At 42.1% G+C, this 12091-nt stretch overlaps 1 protein-coding gene across 2 annotated transcripts in view; it reads left to right on the forward strand.

Annotated features, from left to right (window-relative positions):
• Positions 1 to 12091, forward strand: part of GLS (glutaminase) — a 113055-nt gene that overhangs the window by 23978 nt on the left and 76986 nt on the right. For both annotated transcript variants that reach the window (XM_053273518.1, XM_053273510.1), the window contains exons 3-5: positions 186 to 307; positions 2167 to 2296; positions 7283 to 7362. In XM_053273518.1, coding sequence (XP_053129493.1) covers positions 186 to 307; positions 2167 to 2296; positions 7283 to 7362 — 332 coding nt within the window. The remainder of the gene's footprint in view (positions 1 to 185; positions 308 to 2166; positions 2297 to 7282; positions 7363 to 12091) is intronic.

Below are 12091 nucleotides of genomic sequence, written 5' to 3' on the forward strand. Positions count from 1 at the left end.
AAAAAACCAACAGGGAAGGGGGCTATGGTGAGGCACTGAACTCCTCTGTGACTGTGTCTGTTACCTGGCTACTGCAGTATGCTGGCAAAAGATACTAGAAGGTGCTTGGAACTAGATTTGCATATTAACTGCATCAGCAAGGGTTTCCTGTTCTGAATATTGATATTTTTTTTAAATCTTTGCAGGCTCTGAAATCCACAGGCTTGCGTACAGCTGATCCAAGGCTGAAAGAATGCATGGATATGCTTAGACTGACTCTTCAGACAACTTCTGATGGTGTCATGCTAGATAAAGATCTCTTTAAAAAGTAAATACCTCCTAATGATCTGAAATGGACTTAAAATTTGCTGCATCCAGTTCATTGACATGCAAACTCTTTCAATAGTGTCTCATTCATGTGTTTACTTGATGTTTAATATGTTGTGAGCTGCCCAGAGGATGTTATGGGGTGGCTAACAACATTTTTTTAACTACTACTACTAATTATTTTTATTTACTTATTTTAGTGTATGCTCTTTAAATGAGCAGATGTGGTTGCTGTAGCTAATCAAACTTTGGGGTGAGATGAAGAGAAGGAAATGAAGCAAACTAGCAGTTCAGTTTTTTTCTATCTAAACTTCATTTTTCTGACAACCTAGCAGATGATAGAGCATGTTTATAACAATTTAAATTGTTTTGAATATTGTAGTGCAGTGCTATTATGTATTGTAGTCAGTGACTAGCAAAGTCCATGTGTAAAAAGGGACTGCAAGGATGCCACTGGGGCTTGTGCATGACTCCCCCAGTCTTTTATGTGCGTGGTTGTGCAAGGAGATGAAATGTCCCTGCTCTGCCCATGCTCCAGAAATGCTCTGGAAGAGAGGGGATATGTCACTGAGCTATGTCTTTCCTGTCTTCCTGAATGTGGACAGAGTGGGGATGTTTCACCCACTTATGGAATGGCACATGTATAGAGGAGCTCGGCGAATTATGCACTGACCCCAGTTGCATCTCCACAGTCCGTCTGTGTGTGTGCACTTAACTTATCAGGATGTCAGCCAGTGGTGTGATTTAAATGCAGATGTGCGCAGTACTTCAGGCACCTCAGCACTTCCCAGAGGAATTTCAGAACTGGCTCAGGCACCAGCATTCGAACCAGCTCGATGGGGTGGGGGGCGGTTCCTTTAAAAGGCAGGTAAGGAGCTCCTTACCTGTGCCCCGCCAGTTCTCTCCAGACGGCCATGCAGGGCTGCAGCGATGTTCCTTTCAGATGCCATGCGGAGGCTGGGTTTCTTTGAATTTAAGTTATGTAAACTGTCCTTTAAAAAAACAAACTGGTTTCAACTTATATCTAAATTTAATACAAACATGTTAAACTCTACACTTGTAGCATGTAGATTGAATTCATGATCCTCTATGAAATGCATTGAATTGAAGCCTACGCTTCTGTAGAAAAGTATGAAATGGGAGCAAAAATGTGTGACCTTTTGAAGTTGGGACACAATTCATGCATTTATTGTGGAGACTGTGAATATATAGATGAAACCCTGTTCAACCCAGAAACTACCTAACCTTGCTTCTAGAAAGTTCAAGGCACTGTCTTCAAGTAGGTAGTCATGCTTAGTGTTTTGCATGCTAGAGAGAACCAAGAATAACTAACTAATTTTGCAGTGGCTTCCTTAAGCCAATACAAATTCTACAAAAGTCATGTGGGCTTTTGTACAGAAGCTATGGATTATTCTCCTGAGTTGTATAAGGAATAGAATGTGCTTGTGTGTTTTTAATTGCCTGTAGCAACCAATTGATGGGCATGCATTCTTGGGAAATATGTTAATTAGAAATCCATTGACTTGATTTAAATGAATAGTTTCTTAAATTACGAAACATTTTTCAACAGTGTGTCTGCATGTAAGAAAAGCTATTTAGTGTACATATTCTAAATCTGTTTACTTTCAGAGCTTCTAACTGTCTGCCCTTGTCATCGTGCTCTAACATATCTTGGACAGGAGATTAATTAAGTGTAGTGTATGTTGTAGCAGAACAGTTAAAAAAAATTTCAATAAATAATAAACATTTATGTTCTAAAATGATTAACTTTTAAATTTCTGTTTTTAGCTTCTCTAAGGGAATGTATCAAGTCATATATGCTTGGCGTTTATAGAAGTAATAATTTTTAATGTTCCACAGGTGTGTTCAAAGCAATATCGTCTTGCTTACTCAGGCTTTCAGGAGAAAATTTGTCATTCCAGACTTCATGTCATTTGCCTCTCACATTGATGAATTGTATGAAAGTGCTAAAAAACAATCTGGAGGAAAGGTAACTACTTGAGGGGGGTGGGGATTGCTGTGGCTTGTATACTTGTGTAGAATAAAAGCCTACAGTTGTACACAATTTGGTTCATATGGGTCCAGGCATTGCGAAGATGATAAAGGGATGCATGGCTGGGTTATCTCATAAGCTTACAATGCTTAAGGGAAGTACATTAAAAATCAGTGCAGGAGAAGACACAAAATCCCAACAGGGTTTTTAGTCCGCAGATTTTTGTTGAGGAGCAAATTTCTCTTGGATATGAGCCTGAAAATTTTAGCCAAAGTGCTCTCTGCCTCTGGAATTGTTTTGCAATAATTTTTCAGCCTCTAGGTTTTTCTTCTTTTCTTTTTTTTCTTTCTTTTTTTCTTTTTTGGCTTGGATTATAGGTGCTATTCTGGATTTTCTCCCTTCAGATGGGACACATTTTATTAAATTACTTAAGCAAAAAAATAATTGAAATGCCTATATGAAGATCTCTGTTTCACAACTATATATATTTTGCAGGCAATACTTTAATATAGCACTGGTAAATAAGCCTACAAAAATGTCTGATACTTTTCTCATTTCAGTTAACCATTAGTCTGGTTATGGTGAATTCTGGTTTGTTCTAACCAGACTAGAAGTTTAAAATGGCCTATCCTCATACAGAAAGCAGAGGGGGAGTCTCTGTGTCTGATGCTTGTGAACTTTATGTGGAATCATTGAACCACATGATGTCTAAACTGTGTGTGTTTGTAGCTTTTTTTGTTTGATACACAGTTAATAGAATGTTCTGAGCTTGAGTGCACAGGATTACAACAGCTAATATGCCCCTCTTCCAGGAGTAATCCCCTAATATTTTCACGATGGAAGGAAGTATGTACTCTCCTTCTCCAGTTTGGGCAAGTTTGGATTTTATCTGTGTGGAGAACTAGGAGGACAGACGCCTTTTTGCTAAAGCCTTTGCAACTCCTGATTGCTCCCTTGAGTTTCTGCTGCCACCACCAGTGGTTTCCAGGCAGGTTAGCTACCTTGTGGTCCCCTGAAGCCCCCCAAACAAGACAGGGGATGTTCCATCATGCAACCCGGATATTTGCTGGAGCCTGAGGTATATCCCAGAAATTCCATAAAAAGTGTGCAAGTAGTGTCCTATAAAATCCAGTACAGTCCAATGTTATAGTTAAAAAAGAAGAAAGAAAGAAAGTAAAAAGTTTGGTTTATTACAGCAAAAGCGAACAGTTTACAGGCAAATGAAGGTCGGGATGAAAAATAGTGTGAAAAGCATTATTATCCTGCTCTAAGTGTCAGGGAATTGGAAGGCAGTCTCTTAAAGCCACAAAAAGGTGGGTTCAGAATCTAGGCCCTCAAGGCATGGCTGTGGGTAGTCTGTTGTCCTTGCTGATAAATTAACTTATTCTGAACTGGCCTGGCACTACAAACAAGCAAGGCCAGGATCTGTGGGTAGTTAGTGTTGCTCTCCAAGGCCTGAGAGTTGACAGGGCAGTTGGAAGTGGAACTCATTGCTAAATTACTAAATTCCCTTCCCCTTTAATGGCCAGCTGCTCTGCCAGCATCAGTTCTTCTATTCCCCACCACTACAGCAATAGCCGCCCCAGGGCTGTTAGATGCACCCCCTGCACCATCCCACTCAGGAGAGCCCAAACACATCTCATCAAATAGGCCTGGCACAATTCAGGATGATAAAAACAGCCCTCTAACCCAAACCTCCACTCATCCACGATATAGCCTTCCCTCAGCCCTCAGTCCCACTCTGAAGGCCCGACCCCAAAGGCCCTCAGTTCCACCCCGAAGGCCCAGCCCCATTGTAGAAGGGAAACGCCTATCATGGCAGCAGGCCATAAAAGAGACCTGATTTGGGAATATTTTAATGAAGTTCCTGTACCTGTGGGTAAGAAAGGCATGTGTGCAAAATGCAAACAATACAACAATGAAATGCAGGGCCTCGTTGCTCGAATGAAATGGCATTATGAGAAGTGTTTACCTATTATAGTGTGTACCTACCTTCTAAAAATAAAATCTACATCTATCTCTAAATATGTATTAAGGTTATATTAGACAACAGCAGGGGGCTCCCCCATTTATTTATTTATTTGATCATTGTTACATACCGCCTGATTTGTGTATCTCTAGGTGGTACACACAGTTGAAAACAAATATAAGAGTAAAAACCATTAAAACAACTTCAACTTAATTAAAAAAGTTAAAACAGTTTCATAGGATAAAAACAATTAAACAGTTTTAATGTCAGTTAAAAGCCTGAGAAAACAGGTGTATCTTGAGGGTTTTTCTAAAAGCCAACAGAAATGGAGATGCTCTTATGTTGATAGGGAGCATATTCCAAAGCCTAAGCAGGGATGGGGAACCTTGGCACTCCAGCTGTTTTTGGACTACAACTCCCATAATCCCCAGCCACAGAGGCCAATAGCTAGGGATTATGGGAATTGTAGGCCAACATCTGCAGGAGTGCCAAGGTTCCCCATCCCTGCCCTAGGGCAACCACAGAGAAGGCCCGGTCCCAAGTCACCATCCAGTGAGCCAGTGGCAACCGTAACCAGACCTCCTCAGATGATCTTAATAGGTGGCAGGCTTCATAATAGAGAAGGCAGTTCTCTTAAGTACCCTGGACCCAATCCTTTGAGGGCTCTATAGATAATAACCAGTTCTTTGTATTTCACTTGGAAACAGATCGGTAGCCAGTGCTGTTATTTTAAAATTATGTGGTCCCTTTTGGTTGTACCAGTTGTAGTTTCTGGACTACATACAAAGACAGCCCCACACATTACAAAGTTATGCCTGGAGGTTACCAGCATATGCACCACAGTTTTAAGGTAATTTTCCTACGAAATGGGCATAGCTGACTTAGTGGCCAAAACTGATAAAAAGCACTTCTGGCCACTTCCTCAACCTGAGAAATCGGAGAGTATTTTTGATTCAGGAGCACTCCCGTACCTGATCTTTCAGGGGAAGTGTAACCCCATCCAGAACAGGCAGATCTAAACCATCTCTGGGATCCCTCTCCCACTTCCCATGTCTGATCAGTACGCCCATCTCATTTGGATTCAATTTCAGTTTGATATCCCTCATACAGCCCATTACCACCTCCAGGCAGGCATTTACAGAAGTTATGCCATTTCCTGATGAGGTTGATATGAAGAAATAATAGATATGGGTATCAGCATATTGATAACACCCTGCACCAAACCACCTGATGATCTCTGCCAGGGGTTTCATGTATATATTAGAGCAGTGGTTTCCAAACTGGGATCTTCCAGATGTTGCTGAACTATAGCTCCCATCATCCCCTGCCACAATAAATTGCAGCTGGGCTGATGGGAGTTGTAGTTCAGCAACATCTGGAGGCCCCCAGTTTCAGAACCACTGTGTTAGAGCATTGGAGACAGTATGGAGCCTTGTGGAACTCAGTGCTTTAATTCTCCTTTGCTGAGCAACAGTCCCCAAGTGACACCATTTGGAATCTACCCAAGAAGTTGGAACAAAACTACTGTAAAACATTGCCACCCAATCCCACCTCCCTCAGGCGACCCAGAAGGATACCATGGTTGATGGTATCGAAAATTGCCGAGAGACTCAAAGGGATCAGCAGAGCCACTGTCAATAGCAAGGCAGTCTCAATCCCATAGCCTGCTTGAAAGCTGGCTTGAAATGGGTCTAGATAATCTGAATAATCCAAAGGTGCCTGGAGCTGAGAGGCCACCACCCACTCATTCACCATGCCCAACTATGGAAGATTGGAAACGGGTCTGTCATTAGCTAATTCTGAGGGACCCATTCCAAGTTTCTTCCAATAAGGTCTAATAATAGCCTCCTTAAGATAAGGAGGCATCCTGCCCTCCCTCAGAGAAGCATTTATAATAGTTATCAGACTTTCTCTGAGAATATGATTACCGGATAAAATAAGCCAAGTTGAACAAGGGTCAAGAGATCAGGTTGTAGGATGTATAGGCCGAAGCAGTTTGTCCACATCCTCAGGAGTCACAAACTGAAAGTGATCCAATCTAATCCTATAAGAGGAGTTGCTGGACACCTCCTTAATAGATTCTGCAGTAACTGTAGTATCCAATTCGGCCCAAATACAAGATACTTTATTCACACAAAAATCATAGATGATGTCTCAGCGTTTGATGGTTCCAAGATCAAGTTCAAGGGGGAGGGGGCACATGCTAGTCCCCTCACAACTCCAGACAACTCTGTTGGGTGTGAATTTGGGGAAGCAATGCGAGCAGAAAAGAATTACTACTTTGCTGTCTGCATTGCTAGAGCATAGATCGTCAAATGTGCTCCGTGTTGTGATCTGTCAGATTTGTGCTGAGTTTCCCTCCACTTGCACTCTAGTGGTCTGCCTTGCCACTTTAGTTCCCATAGTTCTTCCAAATCCACAGGGCTAATTTTGAAACAGGTTGGGGAGGATGGTTAGGAGCGATTGTGTCTACTGCTATAGTGAGTTCATTATTCCATGTTTGTACCAGAACATCAACAGAATCTCTAGCAGAGCCAACTCTAAACCCTTCCGATGCTTCTTGGAATCCTGTTGGGTCCAATAACCTTCTCGGGTGGATCAACCTAATAGGTCCTTCATCCCTGCAGAGGTGGGTTGCGGTTGGAAGTCCTGCCTCAACCAGATGGTGGTCCTTCTATGACTGTGGTTCACAAGTCCCCCACCCAAGAAACGTCACCATGATCAGAGCAAAAAAACCCCATGAATTTACATCCATACATCCTAATGTCTCACAGAATGATAGCCATTACCCAGGTGGCCAAGTATGTACAGAAAGCTTGTACATGGTCTCCAGGCTTTAGTGAAATTGAGTTTTAAAGCCTCAGAAATAAAGTGGGAACTCTGGCCAAGGTCTGAAGAGAAGCCTTTCTCCACAGTCTTTATCTCCCTGCCCTCTTTCACTGTACTCCTCCCCAAGTCATTTATAACCATGAACTGTAATATTAAATTGATATGAATGATTTTGTTTTGGGTAGGTTGCTGACTATATTCCACAGTTGGCTAAATTCAGTCCTGACTTGTGGGCAGTGTCGGTATGCACAGTTGATGGACAGAGGTATGATTTATTTATTACATTGATTTATTATATAAGATTTATTATCTTATATTGCTGAATTATCTAAATTATTCAGTTGTAGTGATAACAATCCTAAGTTTGAGGAGTCGTCAGAACTTGCTACAAGGTAGCTGTGTAAAATCCATGTTGTCTGTCCTTTATAGCACTTGCTGAAGGGCTTGCTTTTTGAATATGTGCTGCTCAAGGCAGTCCCCAAATCCCAAAGAGATCTAGGATGACCTTTCCTTGGATGTCTTGAGGACACTGGCTCTCCCTGTTCATGGTTGTAGAATTCTGACTTATGCCAAATTATATGAACTACTGTCTACTGTACATCAAGAGATGGGGACGGGGGAAATCTCATTTCTCTTTCTGTGTAAACCACTTTGAGAAACTTTTGTTGAGAAGTGATATATAAATATTTGGGTTTTTTTCCTGTTAAAATTGTTTGATTCATTAATCGGATTGATCATGACACTTTTTCTAGATAAAACTATTCTTCAGAACTAGAAATGAGTTTTTGCAAATAATGCTGCTATTTCCTGCACTAGGACAACCAAATTGCACAATTTTGCAAAAACAAAATAACTGATAAGGCACCCTTTTTTGCCTATTTTTAATATGTGGGGCTGAAAATTGAGACTTGCTGTTCCTCCAGTAGGAGGAACATTTATTTATTTGATTTGTTTTCTATACCGCCCTTCCAGAAATGGCTCAGGGCAGTTTACATCAAAAACATTGATTTATAAAGAATGGAGAGAGAAAGTCCTAGTAGTAAACTGAGATTTCTTAACCTGTTCTAGTATAAGCAGTAGTGCCTTTTCATTTGATTGAGGAGGGAGGGGAAATATCTGGAATTGCCATGAATCTAATGCATCACTGAATATCATACAGTTATGGGCACCCAGCATATACTTCCCTCTTGGCCATAGCTTGATTTTTCAAGATTCAAGGTGCAGAGAGGAATTCTTCATAGTTGCTTCCCTAAAAACCTACAGAGCACTTGACTGAGCATATTTCAGAAGCAGTATAGTACTTCTCAGTTTGGGCAGGTATTCAGTTGAGTTTTGGGAGATGGCATTCCAAGCTAATTTGGCTGTTAAAAACTGACACAGTGCCACCTCCCCTAAGCATCTGGAATACATGGGGTATGAATAAAACTTCCAGTTTTAATCGAAGATACTTTTCAATAATAGCCATTCTTCAAAAGCAAAAGTATTTGAACTTCATGACTGGTGTTGCTAGATTGCTATTCAGTGTTAATAATTCTGCTATAATAGTATAGTTATGTATACTAACAAATCAGCCAAAGACTTCATGGGTAGGCAAGTGCATGTATGTAATGGCACAGCCCAGGAAAATAAGGCATTATGGCAGCACTGCAAGCATTTGCTCTGCAGTAAAGATAGACAGTTGGGGTAGAAAACTTGCAATGGTTTACTTTAAGGAGTAGTGATATTTGGCTGTTAAGAGCAACATGAGATTTGCCATTGAGATTTCAATGGGCTACATCTTGTAACATTTGACAAAGTCTTTTATGCGAGTTTGTCAGAACCCCTTTTTTAAAAGGCTGTTTATCTGAATCAAGCATAAAGGTTACAGACCCACAAACTATGAAATACTTATCCCAAACACCAATACTTGAAGCATTTTAGGTGTAACATTCTTCCTCTGGCATACGTGGAGAGAATAGTTTAAAAATGATTCATGATAGTTGTTGAGCTGAAATGTCGTTTTGTTTTTTGTTTTCATTGTTCTCAAAATGCGTCTTGTCCCAAATCCAAGTACCAGGCACAAAACACTGTTCACAGGCAACTATGGCAAGAATCCCTGAAGTACTGTTTCTTTCTCTTTTGTTTTGATCCTTTCTGAAGGCTTGAAGGAACTGCTTCAGACTCTGAGCTTGCTCACAGAATCTATTTGAGAGCATTTCCTCAGCCTTGTGAACAAAATTGTCATATGTTGGGAATTATTAATCCCATCTCTTAGGGATGTGGGGTGAGCTCAAGTGAGGATGGGGGGCTCAAGAGGTTGTCCTGTTAGTTTGGACACCACACCCCACACCCAATGTTTGGCAACTGTATCTCTCTTTGGTTGGTCTTGGGTCTGTGTTAGGCCAAATTGCTATTGATAAAGTAGTAGTTCTGCTTTAGTTGTTGGGAGGTTCTGTGTTTGTGCTTTTCTCTTTTGTTGGTGGGCTGAAGGATTTTTAGGCAATCTTACTGGCTTTGACCTTTAAGGTTAGGTGGAGGAAGGGGATTGTGCCTAGAAAAGCAAGTGATTAGGAGATGTAGAAGGGCTTCTCTGGGTTCTGTGGAGGGAAGAGAGGGATATGGTAATGGAAGTTGGTCAGGCTGTTCTATTGGAAAGTTGAACTGACCATTCTGGCCTTCCCTCCAATCTGGTTTTCAGGAGTGTCCTGGTAACATGCTCTTGAGTCTGAAGGTCCTGTTGCTTAATGCCAGATTATTTATTAGCAAGACATCAGCCATACAGGATCTTGTCCTGGATGAGCATGATGAAAGCTAGTGGGAGTGATTGACCCAGCAAAAGCCCTTCCTTGACTGGGAAAGTGGAGTTGCAGTGATCTATTGTGCATCCATTCCCTTCTCCAGGTGCCCAGTTGGACAATCCAAGAACTTTTGAGTGCTTGTTCCTGATGGTAGGTGTCAAAGACAGAATGGGGATTCTGTTAGTATAGTGCCTGCCTCACTTTTCCTGCCAAACTGTTGGGGAGGGTCTTGGATGTGGCATCAAGCTTCTTGAGACTAATTGTGTTGGGGGATTTCAACATAGACTCAGAGCACCCCCAGCACTTCAGGTGACCATGTTCATGCTGACCATGACAACTATGGGCCTGTCTCAGTAAGTAGTGTGTGCTGTCCATATAGCAGGGCACACTCTCTGTATAAAGTTTTTGTTGGTCAGGATGCAAATGAATTGGAATTGGAGGAGTTGTTAAGGAGGGATTATTATCTGGTGAGGTTTAGGCTTTCTGCTTGCTTTGGCCTCCCCAGAGCTAGGGAACCTATTAAGCCTCTGTGGGCAGAGCATCTTATGGATCCATTAGTTTTTCAGACAGCCCTCATCTCCCATTGCTAGATCTGGCACATCTGTTGAAACTATGGTCACACTTTGGTGTGAAGAGACAACCTGGGTGATGGATACAGTTGGTCCTGAGCACCCTTTCCAGTTCTGTGGAGTTCAAGGAGAGCTAAGTGTGATGAAATGGCTCAGATGTGGCTAGAGTGTTGCTGGATCGAGATCTATAAGAATGGGGTTCTGTGCCTGCACAGGACCCTCATGGTAGAATTCAGCAGCTGGTTGTGGTGACTGAGCCCCGCCTCCATGCCACAGTGTGCTATTTAAAGGTGGGCTGGTGCCACATCTCCAAGCAGATGTGCAAGAATCAGGCTCTGCGGCATTTATGATGAGGTGTTAAATCCTTCAGCTCTGTGGGAGCCCCGTCCATCGCTGTTGATGTCAAAATCACCATCAAAAATTGTCTCAACACTGAATGTTGAAGCCATCGTCATTGGCTTTGACATCTACAGCTTTCAGGAGCCCTAAGCTGCCTCCGGGTCCAGGATTCGAGTTCCAGAATTCGAAGTCCAAGACCAAGCGGGCAACCTTGGAAGCCCCGTCGACACCCAAACCAAAGAAGACTAAAACTACAGACTTAACCAAAGACAAAACTCAATCGCCATTGGATTTATAGCAACTGGCATCAAACCAGGTACAGGCCTTGAAGGCGACAGTTGCCCACGGTATTGGCCCCTCAACATCGACATCTTTGACATAGAAGACAATGCCGTAAGCACAAAAATCTCTCAACGCTTGAGAAGTCTTCCGTACATTGACCCCAACCTCCTAATGCTTAAAGACTTTGTATTGCATCCAAGAGAAAGACAATACCTACCTGCTAAAGCATTATGCTCCTAACTCCCTGGTCATTGACTGTGCCACCTTGATGAAATCTGGACAGCGTCACAGCACTCCTGCAGACAAAGAGGGGAGAAAGTTGGATCTTGTATGGAGAAAAATATTCCACATCATGTCAGTTGGTTAAGATCATGAATTATTTGGCTTGCACAGTGAAGTATAATCATGGCCTGTGGAATCTCTTGAGGATGATCTAGACACCCTATCAGAGGAATTTAAAAAGAAATACCAACATTAGATAAAATGGCTACGCTTACATGGCAACAATTGAGCACGGCAAAACACCTAGCTGAGTCAGAATCTCGTTCCATGGCGGCAGCAGTCTTGCTACAGAGACACGCATGGCTTTGCTCCACTACCCTTCAGAGTAATACGAAGGGAAAAATTGAGGGCTTACCTTTTGGTGGTAAGGGCCTCTTCACAGAGACAACTGACTCCACCATGGAGCAGTTAAAGAAATCAACTTTTAAAGTTGATTAAAAAGCCTACCACCACAACTTCAACTTCTTCCTATGACTCAAAGTATCATTCTTACCCCAGGCAGAGGCCCATGTACAGACAAAACGAACACCGTGATTTCAAGAAACAATATCACCCTTATAAATGTTCCTATCAAGGCAAAGTCACTCAATCTTGGCATACAAAACAGGCGGAGCCTCAAAAGCATCTTTGAGGAACAGAAACACCCCCCCCATCACTTTTGCACTACTTATCCTTCCCACCACCAGGGGCAGTAACATCTTGGCAGGCAAGTAACAACACCAGCTTTGCGATTCCATCTCTTCTT

This window comes from Hemicordylus capensis, chromosome 1 (genome assembly GCF_027244095.1).
Source record: "Hemicordylus capensis ecotype Gifberg chromosome 1, rHemCap1.1.pri, whole genome shotgun sequence".
NCBI classification, from domain to species: Eukaryota; Metazoa; Chordata; class Lepidosauria; order Squamata; family Cordylidae; genus Hemicordylus; species Hemicordylus capensis.